Source organism: Cervus canadensis, chromosome 18, assembly GCF_019320065.1.
Source record: "Cervus canadensis isolate Bull #8, Minnesota chromosome 18, ASM1932006v1, whole genome shotgun sequence".
NCBI lineage: Eukaryota > Metazoa > Chordata > Mammalia > Artiodactyla > Cervidae > Cervus > Cervus canadensis.
In genome coordinates, this window is record NC_057403.1 from 28,680,108 (window position 1) to 28,703,135 (window position 23,028).

The window sequence follows — 23,028 nt, forward strand, 5'->3', positions numbered from 1 at the left end:
AGCTCTGGCCTCCTGCTTCTTCTGCCTTTCCACGTGGCACCTACGGGCCCCCAGCCCGAGCTCAGCGTGGATGCAGGCTGCCCTGAGCATGTGAGCCGAGGCGGGCCCTGGGCCCTCCCCACTCAGGGCCAGGGACCCCCTAACACTGTGTCCCACACTCCTGGGCTGTGGGCTGTAGGCAGAGATGGTGCGGGGGATCCCTCTGCCTAAACCTCCAGCCTCCACGCCCCTTTCCTTCTGTCCATGTCCGGGAGCCCAGGGGTGTCCAGCCATCAAGGACCCTCCCCTAACAAGGCCTCTGGGACCTCTGTTGTAAACACAGGTGCTTGGCCTGGCAACCTCACGTGATGCCAATGATTCCTGGCCTTGGCCCTCCAGGTCGGCCATGCTCTCTGGGGCGCGGCCACCTCCCAGTCAGAGGGGCCTTGCCTGAGCGTCCCTCTCCACCTTCTGTCCACCCTGAGGCTCCGGGACCATCCTTCCTGCTCTCCCCTCACTGCCATCCCCACCTCTGCGAGTCCAGTGGGCTGGGAGGCAGCAGGTGGGGAGGCCAGCAGGAGGCTCTTCAGCTTTACAAAACCGGGAGGCACCGAGGCACCCCAACTTCCTCGCCCAGGCTGGAGAGGCTGAATCCGAGAGGTCCCCAGCGCTGGGCAGAGAATCAGAGTCCCATTGGGGAGGCCTGTGCTCAGGGAGAAGTCACTTGTCCTCTGATATCCCAGACCATGTGGGAGAGGACCCGAGAGGCGGTGGGACCCTGAAATCTGAGTTTCACCAGAGGCAACGATCAGATGAGAGAGGGGCAGCCTGGCCATCCTTCCCAAGAGGAGTGCACCGGCCAGAGGTCAGAGGCCAGAACCCTGTGGCTGGTGGCCTGACTGCAGATATAGTGCTCCCACACTGCGGCTGGTGACTGGAACCCCTGCCTTGGCCCTGGGGCAGCACGGAGGCCTGCACCTCAGGCGGGAGAGCCGGGTCAGGCAGGCGGTGGGGCCGAGCGCGAGGGCTCACCTGGCGCCTGGTGGGGGGCGAGCTCCGTGGGGTCCTGCAGGCTGATGAAGAGGAGGAGTCCTGCAGCTCCGAACAGCAGGATGGACGAGAACATGCAAGCCAGTCGCATCGTTCCTGCTCGCGGGGACATCCGGGGCTCGCTCCGGGGTCACCTCTTGGGTGCGGGAGGCACGTTCTTCCCTCATTGTCCACACCGGGCATCCATCAGGCCAGGTCTACGGAGTAGTGGGGGAGAAAGACGGCCCGTCACTGAGGCCCAGGGTCCTGGCCACTGCTCATGACCAAGCGGAGTCCCTGGACCACTCCACCCTTACTCACACTTGGGCTTCTCAAGCCCAAGGAGGTAAAGGCTGGTCACCACCTGTGGCCGAGACACCAGCTTCCTGCCAGGGTCTCCTGTATCTGGACCTTTAGAAAAGCCATGGAGAGTGATACTCCCCAGCTCCCGCCCAGGGGGGACCCTGGTGGGGACCCCTATCACCCACAGCCAGAAGACAGTGGCCACCCCCTGCACTGTTCAGGCAGAAATCTTGGTCCTTGTGGCCCACAACTGGCCCAGCAGAAACAGAAGCTCTTGGGTCTGTCTCTGCCTTTGCTCCCGTCTACAGGATGCTGGGGACAAGGGTCTCCATAGAACCAGCAGCTTTGAGAAGGCCCAGGCCCAGAGATGTCAGGGACTGAGTGACTCACCACTGTTCCAGCCAGACCTGTCCCTGCCCCTGACAGATGGAAGGATGAGCTGGGTAGAATCAAAGCCCTGCTGGATAGTCGCACCAATAGGGGCTGAAGTTCCAGCCAGGTCATGGTCATCCCAGCTCTCAAAGCGGTCTGGAGCTGAGATGGCGTGGCCAGACCCAGATCTGACAGATCCCAGGCTCAGAGGCTGTGTCCCTGCAGATGGACACCTGCTGCTCCGGCCACTGCAGACCCAGGCCATGCCCGTGTTGCTTGCCCCCACCCTCATTCCCCTTGAAGTAGAAGAAACGCCTGCCAAATATCCCGATACCAACTAGTGACATCAGTTAGATCAGGCTATGGGTCAAGACGGGGGTACCCTGGGACTTCCCTGGTGGTCCAGTGGTTAGGATTTCGATCATCCACAGTAGGGGGCATGGGTTCAGTCCCTGGTCAGGAAAACTAGGATCCCGTATGCCATGTGGTGTGGCTGAAAGAAAAAGATGACAGCCCCCCAAGGCCATCTGCCTAAAGGAAAGATGTAAGTTCCTGCAGTGGGGGTAGGCTGGGGGTGGGCTGGGGATGTGGCAGGGTGGTTCAAGCAAGCTATCACTTTTTCCCCTTATCTTCACCCGATCCTGCCTACCTGGGTCCAGGGACACCATCCTCTTTCCACCTAAGGAGTCCTTTGGGAACATGCCCCTGCCTGGCACAGGGCAGTGCCCGAGGAGGGCTGAGGCCAGGTGGGCAGTCCCCAGTAACCCCTGAGACACAGCAGGGTGCTGATCAGGCCCCAGACCAGATGTGCCACTCAGCACAAGGAGGGTCCCTGCTTGGAGTCTCCTTGGCTTGACATTCTGAACAGAGAACCCATCTCTGACCCGGCACCTAGGTTCTGGGGGAGGAAACCCCAGCTTTTGTCCCTCTGTATCCAACCTGAAGGTGGGGCACGAGGCAGGAAGTGATAACCAGAGAAACCCCACCCTCCCTTGCCCAAACACACATGCCCAAGGACTAGACAGTTCTCAGCAAGGCTCTGAGGCTGAGAGTTAAATTGCAGGTTTGGGTTTCTCCCCTCCGCAGTCTCTGTAATTATTTTTTCACTCAGTTAACTTTAATTAACCTGCCCCGGGCCTCCATGCACGGGAACGCGCCTGAATGCCAGGCTCTCTGGGCTGTGTGAGCAGGAGTTTCCCACGACCTCCCAGCTTTCATGTTTCGGAGGCAGTGCTGACCGGGCGCTGTTTGCGTCTGGCATTGGCTCCAGGGTTCCAGCTGGCCCTGACCTCCCTGCAACAGCCTCTCCCGCACCACCCCCTCCCCCAACACACGCTGCAGAGAAAGGCAGCTGCTTCCTGCCAAACAGGGATACCCCGCCTCCAGCTTGCGGTGGGTGAAAATGGGCAACATGTCCCCAAAGGCTCAGACCCTGAAGCCCCTCAGGGTCTGCAGCCTCCTTCTCCATGGTGGCCCCAGATGGGACCATCCTGGGGACCTGGCTCATCATTCCGAAAAGACACAGGTGCAGGCGTGCAGGCCCCAGGCTCCAGGGAAGGACAAAGCCCACAGCACGCCCGATGGCCTGCGGTCTCCCAGGCCCCTCCCTCAGTGATGACAGGCCCTCTGTGCGGGACCCACAGGTTGATCCTATAAGTAAGGCCATGGCTATAAGGACACCCAGTTCATGCTGGCCAAGGTGTTGACATACTGCCTGCAGACACACCAGCCTTCAGAGTGAGACACGAGGTCAGGAAACCAATCTGATCTAGGGTGAACCTCCAAATTAGGACATTTCTTAAGGTGGGGGAGAAGAAAGAAGAGAGAAGGAAGGGAAGAAAGGATTGCAAGTCGATGGCCAGCAGACACAGTGGCCTGGTAAAGCAGCTAATAATGTGTTGCCCAATCTTGACCCAAAGACTATTTGATGAGAAAAAGGGACTCAAAGCCACGTGTGATCATTATTGCATTGTTTGTATGGTGGCTGGCACTGCAGAAGTGACTACAGAAGAGCTGGTCAGTTTCCTCTTCTTTCTAATCTGTCACATGGCCACCATTCAAGCCGGTACAGATTTCCCTCCTCCTCCAGCCACGACCTGTCCTCACTTGTTTCTGAACCAGCCCAAACCAAGCCCACCAACTGGAGCCAGGCTCCCAGCAGCCCATGTGCCTGGAGCCAGGCTGAAGACCACATCCCTGACCCCAAATCTGGGGAGAAGAGAATACAGCCCCAGAACCTGCACTTTCATGGTGGCAGGAGCATCAACCATTCAAACATCTCAGTTTAGAGACTCTCCCCTTGTTAGCCCCCAAGAGAATATAAGCACTCTCTCTACACCCAGAGCCATGCGTGGCTTCCCCTGCCCAGACTTAGCTTCTAAGCCTCAGACCCCAGCATCCACCCCTGCACTGGGCCTTTCTCCCAGGGTTGGCTTTCACTGTAGACCATCTGATTAGCTAACTCCCTGCTTCGTGCAAACAGGAATCAAAGGTTAGCCTGCCTCCTCTCCCAGGGGAATGGTTTGCAGCCTGACTGAGTCTTCAAGGCCCCAGGAGGGAAAGAACAACATCACAGAATCTGTAGGAAACTCCTTCCTTTAAAGGGAGCCAGGTGAGATATCACCAGCAGACCATCAGACACTCCAGACAGAGGGCACATCTGATCCCCTACAGTCCCCACGACAGTCCTAGTCTTCAAAGTCACCTGTTATTTTCAAGGCCACAGGGAGATGCTGTCCAAAGGCTGTCTCCCTCTCCTGCAAGTTGAGCTGCTGCCTGGGGAGGGGACACCACAGTCAAGGCTGGGGGTGGGCTGCCCAGGACCCCACAAACACATTCACAAGCCCCCACTCTCAGTGGGACGGGTATAGGCTCAGCACGCCCTGCATCACACTCTGATAACAAGTGAAGAACCTTCTCCTACTTCCCTTCTAAGATCAGCAGACAAGAAGAAAATTCAAATGATGGAATGGAAGGGGGAGGGGGGAGGCAAGAAAAATAAACAGCCCATTGAGATTTCAGAAGGTCCTGCCCTCCTCACAGTTCCTAGCGCTCCCGGCGGCTTCTCTCCCTGAGGCCCCGAATGGCGTCACCAATTTTTACAGGAAGAAAGAGAAATCCAATTAATCTTGTAAACACCTCCTGGGACACAGGGCAGGGCCAAGGATTTCTCCTATTTCCTTATTTATCTGATTTAAAATTTTGTCTCTAGAAAATTCACTTCAGGGCACAAGCAAGGACTTGGGAATTCAGCCAAAACGCACGCACCTCCAGTGGCGAAGGGCCGGCAGGCAGACGAACGGACGGCTCCAAGGACACACTTGGCTGCGGATGCTCCAAGGCCCGGATACTCCCCCAAGTCACCCAGAGGACCCCCTCAGGCTGTGGAGACCCACCTCTGTGCCCCACTGGAGGCAGCAGGAGGCGTCCAGCCTCGCGCCAGTGGGTGCACCCACTGGGTGTGCGGGCCCCGGGCCCGGGAAAGTTCTCCGTCCAGTCGTTTCCTCCTCGAACCGGCAGGAGTGAACAATGACGTCCCTCCTGGCTGAGGGCTCCAAGAGAAGCTGCTCATCGGGAGAGAGGCTGCTATGGCAACTTGAGGAGAATGGAGCCAGGCATTGCCGTCACCTTGAATCCGGCACCGAGCATTCTGCTACGGCAGCAGAGGGGGCCACGCTTCCAGCTCTGCCCCCACCGAGGCTGGCGCTGGGGCTGACCCACCGGCTTCCCTCCTCAGCCTCCTGGCCTCGGTAACTCATTTGCTCTTTGCTGAAACAAAGCGCACAGCCTAGTCCCCTGAGAACACCACCTCCATCTGTTTTGTCAGAGTTCTTTCCTGTGTTCGGCTCCTGCTTACTTCTGAGATGGGGTTCTTCTCGAATTCAGCTCATTAAAATCCTGCAGCTAATTAAAACCTCTCTAACGGCAGCGGCGGCGGCAGCCGCAAACTCTGGGACGAGTCCCTCCAGTTTTTATGCACAGGCATAAAGTTGCAATGCTCTGTGAGGATGACGGATGGCTGCAAAGGGCTCAAGACTCTGAGGCGGGGCTGCAGACTCCTGCCTCACCGCCGACACAGCGGAGCGCTGACCTGGGTCCTGAAATGGGCAGGGCCCAGCCTCGGCACACCCGGGCAGGCACGACTGCATCCCATTCCTGGGGGAAGCAATTTACTTGATTACCCCTCCCTTGTTACGAGGCAGGGATTCCCTCCAATCTCCCACGCTGTCTGCAGGGAGAGAGAAAGGCGACCCTGAGGCGAAGGCCAAGGTACAAATCAGGTTCAAACAGCCCCAAACCTTGTCTCCACAGCCCCACTAGGAACACCACAGCCCAGTTTCCCATCACTGCTCATACAAAGAGGATGAAGGAAGCCTGAGAACACACAGCCACGGCAGGAGGGTCCCGAGAGCCTGGCCAAGATGTCACGGGCTGCGGTGTTATCTTCGCTATTAGGAATAAGCCGCACTATGGGTATGATCTCCGTCCAGAACTTATATTTTTAGGGTACTTTATTACAGTGGAACAGGGTATGGAAAAATAAACCTACAGGTAAAAAAACTAACTCCCTCCTCACCAGCTTGCAAGCAGTATCCTCAATCTTGTGAGCCCGGGGATCTCAGTTACAGCCCTTCCTCCCCTATGTGGACAGCATTCTCATGCCTGTTTTGGACTCTTTGCTCATCTTTGTATTCCCAGCACTTAGCACAGTGCCTGGCACAGGTGATCAATAACCTCTGCCACATGTTGAATGAGTGTGAGTTAATAGAGGTGATTGGACCATCTGGAGAGAGGCACTCCATGAACCTGGAATTTTAAAAAGGTCATTTCTGTTTCACGGAGCTGAGGGTCTGTTTTGATCAGGTCTGAGCTGGAATCAGGTTCGACGAGTAGTCTAATCCTATGACTGAAGAACAGACAAGGAACTGAGCTCCACCAGGGAACCCGATGGAAACTGACAGCTCCCAAACAACCCAGGCCCACTCACCACCAGGATGCCACTTTTGGATCTTCATGTTTGTAGGGCAGATTTCAAAACATGGGGCTTGAAGACTAATATATTTGTAGAGGTAAATGATGACTCTATTTCTATATGTTTGAGTATATTAGAACACACAACACAAACAAATATCTGTCATTTAGATACTGTAAAATGGATGATTCTCAAACCTTTAAAATACAGTATGATGCTAGGGACCTCCCTAACAACACTATAGTTTGCATTGGTCAGTCAGTTCAGTCACTCAGTTGTGTCCAACTCTTTGTGACCCCATGGACTGCAGCATACCAGGCTTCCCTGTCCATCACTAGCTCCTGGAGCTTGCTCAGACTCATGCCCACGAGTTGGTGATGTTATCCAGACATTTCATCTTCTGTTGCCCCCTTCTCCTCCTGTCTTCAATCTTTCCCAGCATCAGGGTCTTTTCTAAGGAGTCAGGTTCTTTGCATCAGGTGGCCAAAGTATTGGAGTTTCACCTTCAACATTAGTCCTTCCAATGAATATTCAGGACTGATTTCCTTTATGACTGACTGGTTTGATCTCCTTGCAGTCCAAGGGACTCTCAAGAGTCTTCTCCAACACCATAGTTCAAAAGCATCAATTCTTCGGTGCTCAGCTTTCTTTATGGTCCAATTCTCATATCCATACATGACTACTGGAAAAACCATAGCTTTGACTAGACAGACCTTTGTTGGCAAAGTAATGTCTCTGCTTTTTAATATGCTGTCTAGGTTGGTCATAGCTTTTCTTCCAAGGAGCAAACATCTTTTAATTTCATGGCTGCAATCACCATCTGCAGTGATTCTGGAGCCCAAGAAAATAAAGCTTCTCACTGTTTCCATTATTTCCCCATCTATCTGCCATGAAGTGATGGAACCAGAAACCATGATCTTATTTTTCTGAATGTTGTGCTTTAGGCCAGCTTTTTCACTCTCCTCTTTCACTTTCATCAAGAGGCTCTTTAGTTTCTCTTCACTTTCTGCCATAAGGGTGGTGTTATCTGCATATCTGAGGTTATTGATATTTCTTCCAGCAATCTTGATTTCAGTATGTGCATTTTGAGTGATGTACTCTGCATATAAGTTAAATAAGCATGGGGACAATATACAGCCTTGGTGGACTCCTTTCCCTATTTGGAACCAGTCCATTGTTCCATGTCCAGTTCTAACTGTTGCTTCCTGACCTGCATACAGATTTCTCAGGAGGCAGGTAAGGTGGTCTGGTATTCCCATCTCTTTCAGATTTTTCCACAGTTTGTTTTGATCCACACAGTCAAAGGCTTTGGCATAGTCAGTAAAGCAGAAGTAGATGTTTTTCTGTAATTCTCTTGCTTTTTCTATGATCCAACACATGTTGGCAATTTGATCTCTGGTTCCTCTGTCTTTTCCAAAACCAGCTTGAACATCTGGAAGTTCTTGGTTCACGTACTATTGAAACCTAGCTTGGAGAATTTTGAGCATTACTTTACTAGCGTGTGAGATGAGTGCAATTGTGCAGTAGTTTGAGCATTCTTTGGCATTGCCTTTCTTTGGGATTGGAACGAAAACTGACCTTTTCCAGTCCTGTGGCCACTACTGAGGTTTCCAAATTTGCTGGCATATTGAGTGCAGCACTTTCACAGCATCATCTTTTAGGACTTGAAATAGCTCAGCTGGAATTCCATCATCTCCACTAGCTTTGTTCATAGTAATCCTTCCTAAGGCCCACTTGACTTTGCATTCCAGGATGTCTGGCTTAGGTAAGTGATCACACCATCATGGTTATCTGGGTCATGAAGATCTTTTCTGTATAGTTTTTCTGTGCATCCTTTTTTTTTTTTTTTTACATGAGAACCCCATGAACAGTAGTTTGCATGGGTTGATCAAAAACCAGTGAAAGCAATTCATGGCAAAACATGAATGAACCTTGAAGACATTATGCTATGTGAAAGGAGCCAGTCACAGTAGGCTCACATGTATGATTCCATGTAGACAAACTCAGAGACAGGAAGTAGAATAGCAGTTACCAGGGACTTCAAGGGAGGTGGGAATGGGGAATTATTACTTAATGGGGATAGATATTCAGTTGGGGAAGATGAAAAAAGTTCTGGAGAAGTGTAGTAGTGATGACAGCACAACAATGTGAACGTACTTAATGCCTTTGGACTTAAAAATGGTTAACATGGTTTACATTATGTATATAAATAACAACAACAATATTAAATTTACTTCAATAAAAATTCAATGAAAGCAAACTGAGCAGAAATCACTGTCGTATCGTTTCACTCATCCCACAGGTGCAGGCCCAGGAGCTAAGAAGGACCAGAACTGTCAAGTTCATGCCTGTGTGAAACATGACCAGAATATAGAGGAAATGGGTTTACAAACCCAGGCAGCCCCCTCCCCCACAAGTGGCCAGATGTCATGGGATGCAAGCAAGGTTCAGAGCAGGGAGCCCAGGTTCTGGGCCTGGCTGTCCCTCCAATTTAACTGTTGACCCTTAGGACTTGATTTGCCTAATCTTGGAATCAAGCTGCATCCAAAATATGCACTGTAGATGAGTTTCCAAGTTCCTTGCAGCTCTAGGGTGTGACTAACACATCTTGGAGCACAGAAAGACATCTTGTGAATTTTATGTGCATGAGCCACTTCCAGGCAGAGCGGGTGGCATCTGGCGAGGTGTCCCTCACCCACACCTGCTGACTGTCCCTTGCCACAAATCTGGGTCAATGCTGAGTCTCTATGGACCAAAGCTGCCAAACTGTTTCCCTTCAAGATAATTTTATCCTTATTGTAAAGGACAAAGGACCCTCATGCAAGTGTCAAACTGGAAAATATGTTCTCAGGTTCTTTCTGTCCACAGTCATGCTTCCCTGAGGCTTGCCTGGTTGAGGCGAGTCTCTCCTGGGTCCACTCTACTTAGGTGACCACTGCTCTATGTTTGAACCCATCAAGTCCAGCTGGGACAGTGCCTCATTTAATGATAAAAATCATTTTAAGGCAGAAGTCTAAAAGTCTAAACAGGGCTAATGATTTAAGTCCCACCATATTCATGGTCACCGTTGTCATTTAAAAATCTTTAATTTTTAAAGAATGTAAAAGGGCAACATGAGGCATCCTTGTGGTGATAGAAACGCCCTCTATTTTGACTGTATCTATGTCAACATTCTTTCTGGGATTCTACACTGTAGTTTTACAAGACATTATTATTGGGGGAAAAAGGATAAAGGGTACACAGTATTTTCTCTGTATTACTTTTTAAAACCATATGTTAATCTATAATTATTTCAAAATAAGAGGTGTAATTTAAAAAATCAAGCACTTGAAAGTTACTGGCCTTTCAGCTCATGCATAATGGAAGCCAAATTCTAATGTTGTGCATGTAAATAATAGATAACATTTTCATGGATCAGCGCCATCCTCTGTTGTACAAGAAACACTTTAAAGGTAAGGGAATATGCCTTTAACAGGAAAATTTGATGTGTTAGCAACTACTGGTTGATCTTTGTGCATTTTTCAATTGCAAATTGCACTTTAAAAATGCAAACAATTATTAATATTGATTTGGACTAAAACAATATTGAATTTCAATATATTTCCAGCTCTTTTATGAATTACCCTGTGGATACGTGGTGATTATGATAAAAGAGTATTTGCATGCTCAATTTCTTTTCAGCGAGGAACCTTGAAGAGGGCTGATGTGATCCATGGATAATGAACTTCACAGGGACAAGGCTGGCTTCAGAGTCCTCTGCCAGGTCCTCAAACTTAGCAGCTTGAAGGAACTTTCAGGGCCACTTCCCCCTCTGGACTTTATCCAAAACAGTATTACAGAGCACAGACTATGAACAACTGCTTTGCAAGGCCTGGAATGGGACTTGGCATCATTTTTTTTTTTAGTTTTAAAAAATTTATTTATGTTTAATTGAAGGATAATTGCTTTACAGTATTGTGTTGGTTTCTGCCAAACATCAACATGAATCAGCCATAGGTATACCTATGTCCCCTCCTTCTTGAATCTCCCTACCCATCCACTCCTCTAGGTTGTTACAGAGCCCTGGTTTGAGTTCCCTGAGTCATAGAGCAAATTTCCATTGCTATCTATTTTATCCCAGCGGGGCCTGTCCTCAGCCTGTTGGGGCTTCCCTGGTAGCTCAGATGGTGAAGAATCTGCCTGCTAACGCAGGAGGCCCAGGTTCAATTCCTGGGTCGGGAAGATCCCTTGGAGAACGGATAGGCTATCCACTCCAGTATTCTTCCCTGGTAACTCAGATGGTAAAGAATCTGCCTGTGATGCAGGAGACCTGGGTTTGATCCCTGGGTCAGGAAGGTCCCCTGGAGGAGGGCATGACAACCCACTCTAGTATTCTTGCCTGGAGAACCCCCATGGACAGAGGTGCTTGGTGGGCTACAGTCCATGGGGTTGCAAAGAGTCAGACACAACTGGGAGATTAAGCACATCTATTTTACATACAGTAACATGTTTCCCTGTTACCCTCTTCATACATCCCACCCTCTCCTTCCCACCCCACCTCCCGTGTCCGTAAGTCTGTTTTCTATGTCTGCGTCTCCACTGCTGCACTGCAAACAAGTTCATCAGTACCGTCTTTCTAGATTCCATATACGCTTTAGTATAAGATATTCATTCTTCTCTTTCTGGGTGTCACAGCTTTTAAGAGAAAAGGAAAAGGCATTTGTCATGCTCTGTTAATGTTCCAGGCATTATGCTGGGTACTACATAAACATCCCATTTAGCTTTTGCACAATAACCTCTCGAAGTAGAAATCTTTATCCCTGTTTGTCACAGGATTGGTTTTCTGTAAGGAGAGGCTGAGATAGAGTCTGGGGTGCAAGATGTTATCAAGGATCAATATCTATGAAGAGAAAGGGGAGGAAGGGGAAGTGAGTAGAAGGAGAAGTCGGTCAGGGACGCAGGTCCAACAAAGCCTGGGTGGGAGCTCAGGAGTGGCTGTCGCCTGTCAGAGTGCCCAGCAGCTGGCAGAAATGGCTGTGCCTGTATGCTTCCACCTGATTCGGTAGCTGGATGCAGGGTGCCCGGGGAAGGGCATGACGTGGGATGAGGCAGTTTCCTGCAGATCCTTAGGGAGCTTACAGCTGACCCCTCTGTCCCATGGGTGGCCAGTAAGTTCTTCCTGGAAGGGGCTCGAGGAGGCATATCTCCAAGTCCTCTGCTCTGTTTTACAAATGATAAAATTAAGACCCAGAGAGACTAAACATTGTCAAGGTTATACAGTAAATAAACCACCCTGGATCTCTTTGACTCGCTTCTTCCAAACAAAAGCGTAGATCAGACTGTCCTGACCTTCAGTTATGAGGCACGAGGGTTTGAAAGTCTCCTGAGGAACATGCAGAAAGTTTGACTGCGTAAGCAGATACCTTCGTTTCACCTCTACTAACATCACTGCAACACACACACACGTGCCTGTGCGCACACACACGCTTACTTTTTGGCAATTATCTCATTGCTAATGGGAGGCGGGGACAGGGATTATTTGGGTTAAAAGTTCCCCTGACAGTACAGCCTGGAGAGCGTCTCCCCTCCCAGCAGAGCTGTCGGATCTTGCCAAGAGCAGCAGACAATGTATGAAGCTACGCGGCCTCCTTTTACTTTCAGAAAGCACTGAGCTGTTCACATTTTTCCAGCTGCTCTGACATCCAACAGCCACAGCAGGGAAAATTACAGGGAGGAAAAAATTGCATATTTACTTCTCAGAATTGAGAGTTGGGGTATAATATGGACAGAAAGGAGTGTATGAGTAAACCCAGAATGCCCTGGCCCCTGGCAGGGTGCAGCCGCTGCCAAGTTGCAAATGGCAATCCACAAATTCCAGAGGAGGAGAGAATGGCAAGGAGGGCTGGCTTCCTTCCAGGGAATCCCTCTCCCTGTGCTGCCCCCAGAGGACTTGCCTTTGTGTTCCCAGCTGCCAAAAGTGCCTGGCACAGAGGACGTATTTGGGCAACGTGTGGCGAGTGATGAAAGGTTAGGAAGAGGAGGGAGGAAGGGAAGGAATGCTTGTACACTAGGGCCAGCTGAGTCCTTTTGAAGTTGAGGTCATGTGGAGCCTGGCAGGTGTGCCCTGGGTGTCCTGTGGGACCAGGCTGGCTTTTCTGAGCTGGCTCCAGAGCTGACCACCACATTCTTGATTTTTATTAATCCAGTATGACTGTCCCTGGATTTCTCAGAACAGGCTGGCTCCTTCCAACTTGAGGGCTCAAAGACTAAGAATATGGCAGAACAATCAAGTCTATTGGCTCTGTCCTGATTGTTGCGTGGAGAAACGGGTCTCTCTCTCAGGTTCTCAGGAAGGGGCCAAGACTGTGAGTGACCTGGAAGTTCTAATGAGTGGCTATGCATGAGGTAGGGGCCTGCCTTTCTTCATGAGTTTCTTTCTGCCTCACTTCTCCCTCCACTTGACTTCCCGTATTTCAAGTCTCCTCCCCCTCATCCAGCAGAATCGCAGACTGCTGGAAAACCATAAAATTAGGACCAACCTCCACTCCTTTCCTTTTCCCCCTACATCCAACTGTAGACTTGGTCCCCTGCACCTGTCCTATGTTTTCCAGCCACTCGGGGTGGCTGATTCAGCACTGGGGTCATGGACAGCTCCCTATCTCCACCCGAGTCCCTGTATTGCCTTTGCTGTCCTTCCCTGTTTAAAAACCATCTGAGCGCTCCCAGTTCCCCTGTGGTCCAAGTATAAATGTCTCAGCATGTTCCCACAAGGCCTGTGAGTACCGAGTCTCATATCTTACCATTTCCTGACAGCCCCCAGGCCAGGCAAGGCATCTGCCTTGTATGTTTTAAAGAGGCCCCGGGCTTTCCTCCAACACAAGTTAACAGTGAGAAGTTAGTGTAGAGAAAAGATCACTGGACAAAAAAAAAGATCACTGGACAAAAGTGTCTGCTACTTAACATTAAATTTTCTCCCTGGGAGACTTTGGGCATCATCATTTTACATTTCTGAGCTTCAGTTTTCTCAACCAGGAAGTCAGTCTCTGGGAGACTGACAGCATAAGCCTCTTTGTGAAGATTCCTGCTGTGACAGATGCTGTTCTGGGGTGGAGGAAAGAAGCCCAGGGCACGTGGAGTGGGCTGCTGGGTCCCTGTCCTTTCCCTGTGGGGCAGATGGTCCCCATGGTTGACCTTGCCCCTCTCTCCAAATGGTTCTGCTGACTTTTTTGCTTACCTTGGACAACCTACAAGGCAAGGGTGGGGGGTGGGGATGGGTCTGGCTTTTCCCTCCCTGAGCCTGTAACCTCTTTTCTGAAGTCTTGAGTCATGGATGTCCTCATCTTTCAGTCTCAAGGACACAGGCAGGAAAGGGTTAAACCTTTACAACCCTGGACATGCCATGCTTGCCAGGCTGGAATGGTGGGCAACACCCAGTGAACTGGGAATATCTGAAAGCAGAATGGTATCCACACAGGCCCCATGTTTTGCCCTGTACCAGTCTGCACGTGAAGGGGCATTTGAGTCCTGACTCTGTACAGGTTGCTAAAAACAGGAAGACACAGGTGCAAATACATACTTTTATGATATGAGACTCAGACTGGCCAATTGATGGTCTTCAGTGCAGCTTTGCTTAAAGCAGCCCATTTCCTAAACAAATACATACTTTTATGATATGAGACTCAGACTGGCCAATTGATGGTCTTCAGTGCAGCTTTGCTTAAAGCAGCCCATTTCCTAAAATAGGCTTTCCTGATGGTTCAGATAGTAAAGAGTCTGCCTGTAATGCAGGAGAACCGGGTTCTATCCCTGGGTTGGGAAGATCCCCTGAAGGGAGGTATGGCAACCCACTCCAGCATTCTTGCCTAGACTGTCCCATGGACAGAGGAGCCTGGTCAGCTACAGTCTGTAGGGTCAAATAATCATATGAAATTTCAATATGAAAATTCTTTTTTAAATGACCATTGGCAGTGGATCAAATCTTCAGATTTTCCTGTTTGTAAACTTGGAATTTTTAACTTGAAATTTCCTGATTCTTCAATTGGCAAGCAATGTACATTTTAAAAATAGACTTGAGCCAATAAAAAAAAACCCCATATTCAAGTTGGATTTGGCCTTGGCTCCACTACTGCTGCCCATGCCTTGAAAAGCAAAGCCTGGATTAAAGAAAAGCACCTGATCACTGGGATAAAAATGATGCCTAACAGTTCAAGGAATTTTGTGCAAGATCAGCTAAGGGGAGAAAAAGCTTATGAGTCAGTCACATTGGAGCGAAGCTGCAGCAGCCCCACTGGTCAGGAGTGGCTTCCTACAGCTCTGTAACTGGATGGCACTCAGGCAGAAACAGGGGCTTCCAGCTCAGGGCATCTATCTCTGCCTGGAGGACAGTCACTGTGCTGGCACAGGGGAGTCATGCCCCAGGATCCCCGCCGAGTAGCGGCACACACAGACTCACATTCGAATGTGCCAGTTCTGTATTGGATGGTGTCCCTCCCCACCAATTCACAGGTTGAAGTCCTAATCCCCAGTACCTCAAAATATGACCTTATTTGAAAAGAATGAATTAGAAAGAGGTCACACTGGAGGAGGGGGCACCTCTAATCTAACAGGACTGATGTTCCTTAAAAAGGGGAAATATGGACACAGACATGCACACGAAGAGATACACTGGGAGGATAAAGGCAGAGATTCACAAGCCAAGGGGATGCCAAAGACGGCAGCCAATCCCCCAGAGGCCTGTAACAGACTCCTCCTCACCATCCTCAAAGGGAACCACTTTGATCTCAGACGTCTGGACTCCAGAACTGAGACAGCATGTCTGGGTTGTTTAAGCACCCCCAGCCCATGGTATTCTGTTATGGCAACCTCAGCAAAGGAATATGCCCCTGTGGCAGAAGGCTCAGCCCTCACCTACAGGGCAGCATCCTCGGTGGGAGAGGGAGGAGCTGGGGTGTTGCCAGGAGACCAGCTCTCGCCTGGTTCAGCGGTTGCCATCAATTGTGTGCAGTGTCAGGCTCAGCATTTGCCATGATCCCTGTGACAACCAGCACATGTTTGGAGGTGAATAATAGAAAACCCCAGCTTGGTGGGAATCTCAAAGTTTCACGGTGTCACCAGGACTCGGGTCCTTCCTGGGGCTCTACTCCTCTACAAGCGCTGTAAGCGTCCCTGAGACACAGGTTTTATCCTCAGATGTCTCCTTCACGGTTGTATGATGGCTGAACCATGGTCCAGCTTGCAGCCATCCTCACTACAACAGGACAGACAGAGTCCCACCCCCAGCTGAACCCTGAGCTGGTGACACCTCTGGGGCTGGGGGAATGCCCTCTGCTGGTGGTTGCAGGCCTGGGCTTCCTGGAACCAGTGGAGGTGGAACTGCCCTCCCAGGAGGTGAGGGTGGGTTGAGTCCCTCCCAAACTCAAAGACTAGGGAACAAGAGGTGGGGGGAGGGGTGACCTGGAACTGGCCACTGAGTTCACTGCACAGGTATCTCCTCTGCTCCATACAAAAGCTGTGTGAACAACTATACCCCCATTTTAATGACGAGGAAACAGAGAGGCTGAGTAACTTACCCAAGGCCACACTGCTAGGAACTGGTGGTCAGATTTGAATTCAGGGCTAAGTTCAAAGGACATGCTCTCCACCATTCCTCCTGCTGACTCTGGAATCAACCCTGCCTGTGACCAAGGAAGGCACATTCCAGACACACCCCAGCACAGAGCTGTATCAGTCAGGGGCGGGGGCAGAGGAAGGGGGGTGATCGGGGCTGCTCTGCTGCTCTCAGGAGCCCTCCGTAGCCACTCCCTGCCTGCAACACTGGCCCACGGGCTCCCAAGCAGACATTTGAGACACAGTGAGCACTTGAGGGACCACAAGAGTGAGGAAGAGGGCCCTCGCTCACGCAGAAATGCTTCTGTGACTACATGTGTGCCCACACATGTGTGAACAGGCAGATCTGTCTCTGTGACTCTGGCCTATGGATGGAGTGGGTGAAGGCCCATGTACGTGTGCCTGGATGAATATGTGCCTGAGTAGACACATGCGTGGATGTGTGTGCATGTGTGTGCCAATGTGTGTGGGATCCAGAACCTCTCACCTCCCTGCCCTGTGGTCACCAGCTGGGAGCAGTCCAGCTGCAGCCCAGGCCGTTCCCAGCACCTGGACAATGACAGCAGCAGCCCTCACTCCCAGCTCAGCGGTGCTCCCCCACCCCGACCGCTGCCCGGGGTCAGGCGCCCTCCCTGGCAGAGGAGAACAAGGCTCCCTTTTCTGCAGGGTCCGGAGGGAAAGCGGTGAGAGGCTGGGCTCGGGGGGGTGGGGGTGGGGAGCACTCAGGGGTGGCAGCCCAGCAGGACCATCTGCCATCTGTGGGGTGCCTCCCTCTCCCCACTCCGTCCTCCTTCCGCCTCAGGGTGCATCACTCTGGCGACCCCTGGGAATTGGAAGCTAATTTTCCACGATCATTAGCAATGGAAAGACCTCAGGTTCTGCCTTTAATTAAAGTCAAACGTGGGGTTGAGGAGACGTGCTGCATGCAGGCGTCCTCGTCTCACTTGTAAAAGCCATATGCAAATAATTAAGCCAGGCACGGAAGCCATAATTAAAAATTTCACAAACCCCCTCATTAGCTGAGCAGCCTGCATAGAGGAGTGGAACTGAGTCCCTCCCCCATGTCGGTGGCAGCTCCAACAGATGGTTAATTGGGGCTGGCGGGGAGAGGAGGGCTGCACCTAGGTGACCGTGCACCTGGCAACGAGCTGACAGGGCTGCTGACCTCCCAGACCAGCAGTGATGACCTCTCACCTCTGTCAAGGAAGCTTCCAGGACCAGGGCTCCCAGAGTGATGTGGGTGAATCCAAACATCCATCCACCTATCCCAGGGCGAAGAGGACCACGACACAGGACCCTGGTTCCCAAATCTCACAGCCACTCTGGTTCGAGTCCTTGCGTGTGCAGCTAGAGACTAGAGATCGCTCCAGCTAGATCTCATCGAAATCCCTCCCCTCAGCGTGTCCAAGAGGGTGGCGGGACCCTTGGATGGAGGCAGACTCAGCAGACCACTTCTCTCTCCCAGCAACTGCATGTGCAATGGCCCTTAATCTCCCTCCATGCACACAGATGTCCCCAGGCCTGGGGACCACTGTGCAGTGAATGATCTGTCTGAAGACAGAGGCCTCAGATAGGATACCCGCCCCCACCCCCACAACATCCCAGAAGCCCTCCATCAGCCCCAGTTTCAGCCAGCATCCGGAGAGCTGTGAGTGGAGTGACATGGCAACCTCAAGGTCCCAGTCATCCTCTGGCTCTCTCTCCCCCTCCAACCACTGAGCCTCAGCCCCTGTAGACATCTGGTCCACCTTGTGTCCTGAATTGACCCTGCCCAGCCGGTCACCGCAGGCATAATCTCCACGTGTTCTCTCACACTGCCAAATGAATATTCACTCGTCACAATCGCCACCGCTTGTTTTCCGCCCTGCCTGATCAACGGCGCTCCTCTGAAGGAACTGTACTTTCCAGAGGCATTGGTCAACACCTGGGAAGCTGCCCATGGAGCGTGAGGACAGGATCTGTCCTCCTGGCTGTGGCCAGCCCTCCTCACCTGTAGACCACCGGCCGTGGCCGTCAGAGTGTCTACACAGTTGGCTCTCAGAGACTGGCTCTCCTTTTGTGGATTTGGGGATCTTATGGGACCACAGGAAGTCACAGAGCCGAGATCTGAGTTCTGTCCCACTCAGGTCAATCTCAACCCAGAGGAGCCCCCATCCGAGCTTTTCACCAGGTGCCTGAACTCAGCCCTTTCCACCTTCCCGGTGGCTCAGGAGACATCATTCCTCTTTCCATCACTCCTCTGGAGAACAGAGGGGACTCGAGTCCTTCTGCCAAGGGCCATCAGACACATCCCTTACCCCCTCAGCATCCTGCTTCTGGAAGCTGGCCCAGTTCAGCCTTACTCTTGTTTCTCAGCTGTCCCCAACATGCCTTGATGGGCAGCTCTGCAAGTCAGCTCAGGGTCCCTTCAATTCGCCCGCCCTCCAAGTCGAGCTACCCTGATGGTCAGAATCCGTGCCCCACCTTCTCCTTCTGTCCCTCTGTTACCGACCAGGGTTCTTGGCTTTCCTCAATCAATAGAAACTGATAAGATCAGACAAGAAATTCACACAAGGCTTTTCTGGGGCCCCTGCTGCAGCTAGGGAGAGCGAGCTGTTTCCTTGTACGGGGTGAGGGTAGGGGTGGGTTCAGGGGGCAGGCCAGAGGGCTGGCTTAGGTGGTTTGCCCACTCCTTTGGTGATGTTGTGTGCAGGGGCATGCACAGTACCCTGCTTTTGCTCCTGGATCTTCAGAGTGGCAGTTGGGTTTTTTGCTCTTCTAGTATCTTGCTGTTCATAATTTGCCCCAACTTCACAAGCACACAATTAGTTTTAGTCACTTATCGTTTCCTTGAATTTTGTTGCTCCCGGAGATATTTGGCCAGGTGCAACCACTGTAAGGGTCCCAGATCTCAGGTCCCAGCCTGTCTCACCTCCACATCCCCCAGTTACAAATGCATCTCCCTAAGAAGCTGAAGTTGAAGCTCCAATACTTTGGCCACCTGATACAAAGAGCCTGGTGCTCATTAGAAAAGACCCTGATGCTGGGAAAGAGTGAAGGCGGGAGGAGAAGGGGATGACAGAGGACGAGATGGTTGGATGGCATCACCGACTCAATGGACAGGACTTGGAACACGCTCTGGGAGATGGTGAAGGACAGGGAAACGAGGCATGCTACAGTCCACGGGGTCACACAGAGTCGGACACACCTTAGTCACTGAACAACAACAAGAACCTGAACTTCTAGCCACTGACACAGGATGGTACACAGAAGTAATTCATTTGGATGGGGAAGGGGACTAGCCCACTAGTACAAACCATATATAAATCTTACTTTTTGACCCAGTTTGATTCTTGAAAATTCATTGTGAAACATTTCAGACAGACAAAAAATATATTAAAATAATAGAACAACCAGTATACTTACCCTCAACTTAAAGAATAATACAATTACCAATATTTGGAGCCTCTCCTTCCCACCATTTAACCCCTCCCTTCCCTCTAGAGGTAACCACATATGTAATAAATACTTAATGAGCACCTACAATGTGCTTGGCACTGTTCTAGGCAACAGGGATCTACTGGTGAATAAAACAGACAAAGATCCTGCCCTTGTAGAATTACATTCCAATCAGGGCTTCCCTGGTAGCTCAGATGGTAAAGAATCTGCCTGCAATGCAGGAGACCTGGGTTCGACCTCTGGGTAGGGAAGATCGCCTGGAGATGGAAATGGCAACCCACTCCAGTACTCTTGCCTGAAAAATCCCACGGACAGGGGAGCCTGGTGGAATATAGTCCATGGGGTCTTAGAAGAGTCGGACATGACTGAGCGACTCACACACACACACACACACACAAACACACACAGAGGAAAGAGACAGTGCTACCAAAATAATAAATTAGTAAATTACAAATAATACTAGAGTGTGATAAATGCTATGGAGAAAAGTAAAATAGCAGGGTGAAGGGAATAGGAGGGTTGGAGGCTAGAGGTAGTCTCAAGACTTAAGCACGTGAGTGGAGGTTTCATTGAGAAGCAGCATTTGAACCATGCGGATATCTAGGGAACAGCCTGTGCAAAGGCCCTGGGGTGGGAGCATTCCTGACACCCAGTGTGTTGGGAAAAGGGAACATAACAAAGGTGAAATGAGATAAGGTAAAAGAAGTAATAAAGGGCCAATCATGGACCATTGAGGGCTTCCCAGGTGGCACTAGTGGTAAAGAACCTGCTTGCCAGTGCAGGAGACATAAGAGACACAGGTTCAATCCCTGGGTCAGGAAGATCCCCTGGAGGAGGGTATGGCAACCCACTCCAGTATTTTTGTCTGGAGAATCCCATGGACAGAGGACCCTGGCAGGCTATGGTCCACAGAGTCGCAAAGAGTCAGACATGACTGAAGCGACTTAGCACACATGGACCACTGAAAGGATGCTGGCCTTGACTCAATGAGCTGGGGAGAGAAGAAAGACATTATCTGACTTGATTTCAGCAGGACCCCTCTGGCCATGTAGGTAGGTAGGCAAGGGCAGAAACAAGCAACAGGCAATCATTAAGAATCCAGGTGAGAAATTTCAGCTGCAACATGAAAATCCATGTCTGCCATTCTCAGGAGAATTGGCACTTTTGGAAGACAGCTTTATTAGGATGTTGAAAATTACACGTTTTTACTTTGATGCTCAGATATCACTGTGTGTCTCAGGTCCACTTGCTGAGCTTTTCTCATGTGAGTATTCTGGATCCTGAAAAAAACTGTAAGTTACTCTTCACCTCAAGCCTGGCCCTCCCAGCTGGTTTTCATACCCAGAAGTGCAGGAAACTCAGCTGCCTGGTATATGTGAGCAAAATGGAAATGAGATAAAGAGATGTACAGTGATGACTGAGCAGGCCCAGAGTGGCCAGGTTGCCTGGGTCCAAATCCCAGCTCCATCACTCATCAATTCTGTAGCCCCTGAGCAAGTGACTTAAGTTCCCCATGCCTCAGTTTTCTCATCTGCAAAATGGGGGTAATAATGGTTGCCTCCCCAAATTGTTATAAGGACTAAATGGGCAATAAAGGTGATGCTCTTAGAGAAGGGCCTGGCACACAGAGAGTGCTCCGTCACATTAGTGGCTGCTTTGGGGAAGACAAACAGAGATCCCCAAAAGTGCTTCTTGCCAGGCAAATCCATCAACCTGGACCCAGAGAAACAACTCCTTCTAGCAAAGCCTGAATGTCAGCAAGAAATGGGAGCTGTGGAAGCTTCCAACAGGGGTCTCTGAGAAATGTCTCAGGGACTAAGGCTATAGGCAGACCTACAGAAAAATGTGGCGTTTCTGGAAAGGGCTTCCATGAAACTGGCCCTCGAGCACTTCATCAAGAAGGGAAAATGAGCAGCCATTCCGAGCACTACGCCTCTGCAGCCTGTGCTGGCCTTGGGCTACCTCTACTAGCACGTGTCACGACGAGCAATGGGGTTGATATTTATTCTGAAGTTCTGTGTTTGCAAAACTATTTCAATCATGTCTGCTGACTGTGCCGAAAACTTCAGAATGATCAATTTCGTAAGTTCAATGCAGTTGGTCTTTTCCCTGATGATTAAGAATATAACACGCTCAGTCGTTCAGTCTTGTCCTACTCTTTGCAACCCTCTGGACTGTAGCCCGCAAGGCTCCTCTGTCCACGGGATTTTCCAGGCAAGGATACTGGAGTGGGTTGCCACCTCCTCCAGGGGATCTTCCCGACACAGGGATAGAACCCAGGTCTCCTGCATCGACTGGCAGATTCTTTAGCACTGAGTCACTTGGAAAGCCCCCAAATATGGTAACGTCTACCTTCAGCCCATTTATTCACCAAGCGCTTTTGACAATTTCAGTTCAGACCTAGAAAACCCAGTGGGCAATCCAAATTCTTTGACATGCAAATTTCCACAGAATTAAGGAAACAGCAGGGCATCCAGGGCATTGGGTGGGTGTTTCTGGTTGTTGTGAGGTGTTTTTTTTTTACAAAATTAATTATTTTGCTAGCAAGGTTGAAGTCTTCTTTAAAAATTGGCAAACGCTGAAACTTGGCAGAGAATGATGGAGTATATTCTGAAAATATTTATGAGGCTTTCCCTTGTATACACACACACACACACACACACACACACACACAGAGTCCTTTGCTTGAATTTGGCATTGCAAGAACACCCCTAATGGAAGTCTAATATTATTTTCCAATTCGGCTCATTTACTTCGAAGAAATTTGACTCCAGTTCAGAGACATCATCAATTCTATTGGTAGTCCCCAAGGCTTAGAAGAACAGCATTTCCTCTCAGATTGGCTCCTGAGCAATGGATCACACACACCTAGGTAGCTATGAATGGTTTCCTTTATCACCCATTCATCACAACTAATAGCCAAATAATAGATCTGACCTTTAGCAAAACTTTTAGCCTGCCACCCTCGTAATGGATTTCCTCCAGGCTATGTTTTCAGCTTCTTCACTAAGGCGAGGTCTGGCTGCCCTCAATGTAGATTTCATGGGAGTTTCTAAAAGGCGAGAATCTGTATCCTTGAAGTGTGCAAAAGTTTTGCGCAGGTTGGTGACAAGATCCTGATAATGCTAGTTTCTTTCATGTGCAGCAGAGAATGACGTTTTACAGGGGAAAATTAGACCCACAGGCTTTAGAATAAATTTCACGTGATCTTGGCCCAACATTTTAAGCTATGAGGGTGGTTTGGCATGACTGCCCAGAATTTGCCAATGCCTCAAGGAAGGTGCACCTCATCTTTGCACGACAGATAAATCTACCCGTGCTATAAACCTCATGCATCATTATCATTAGCT

At 50.4% G+C, this 23,028-nt stretch overlaps 1 protein-coding gene across 1 annotated transcript in view; it reads right to left on the reverse strand.

Moving 5' to 3' along the window:
- The window catches only part of CHST8 (carbohydrate sulfotransferase 8), a 136,538-nt gene that overhangs the window by 71,253 nt on the left and 42,257 nt on the right, over positions 1-23,028 (reverse strand). The window contains exon 2 of the mRNA XM_043437546.1: positions 1,012-1,226. Within this exon, the coding sequence (XP_043293481.1) occupies positions 1,012-1,141 (130 nt within the window). The 5' untranslated portion in view covers positions 1,142-1,226. The remainder of the gene's footprint in view (positions 1-1,011; positions 1,227-23,028) is intronic.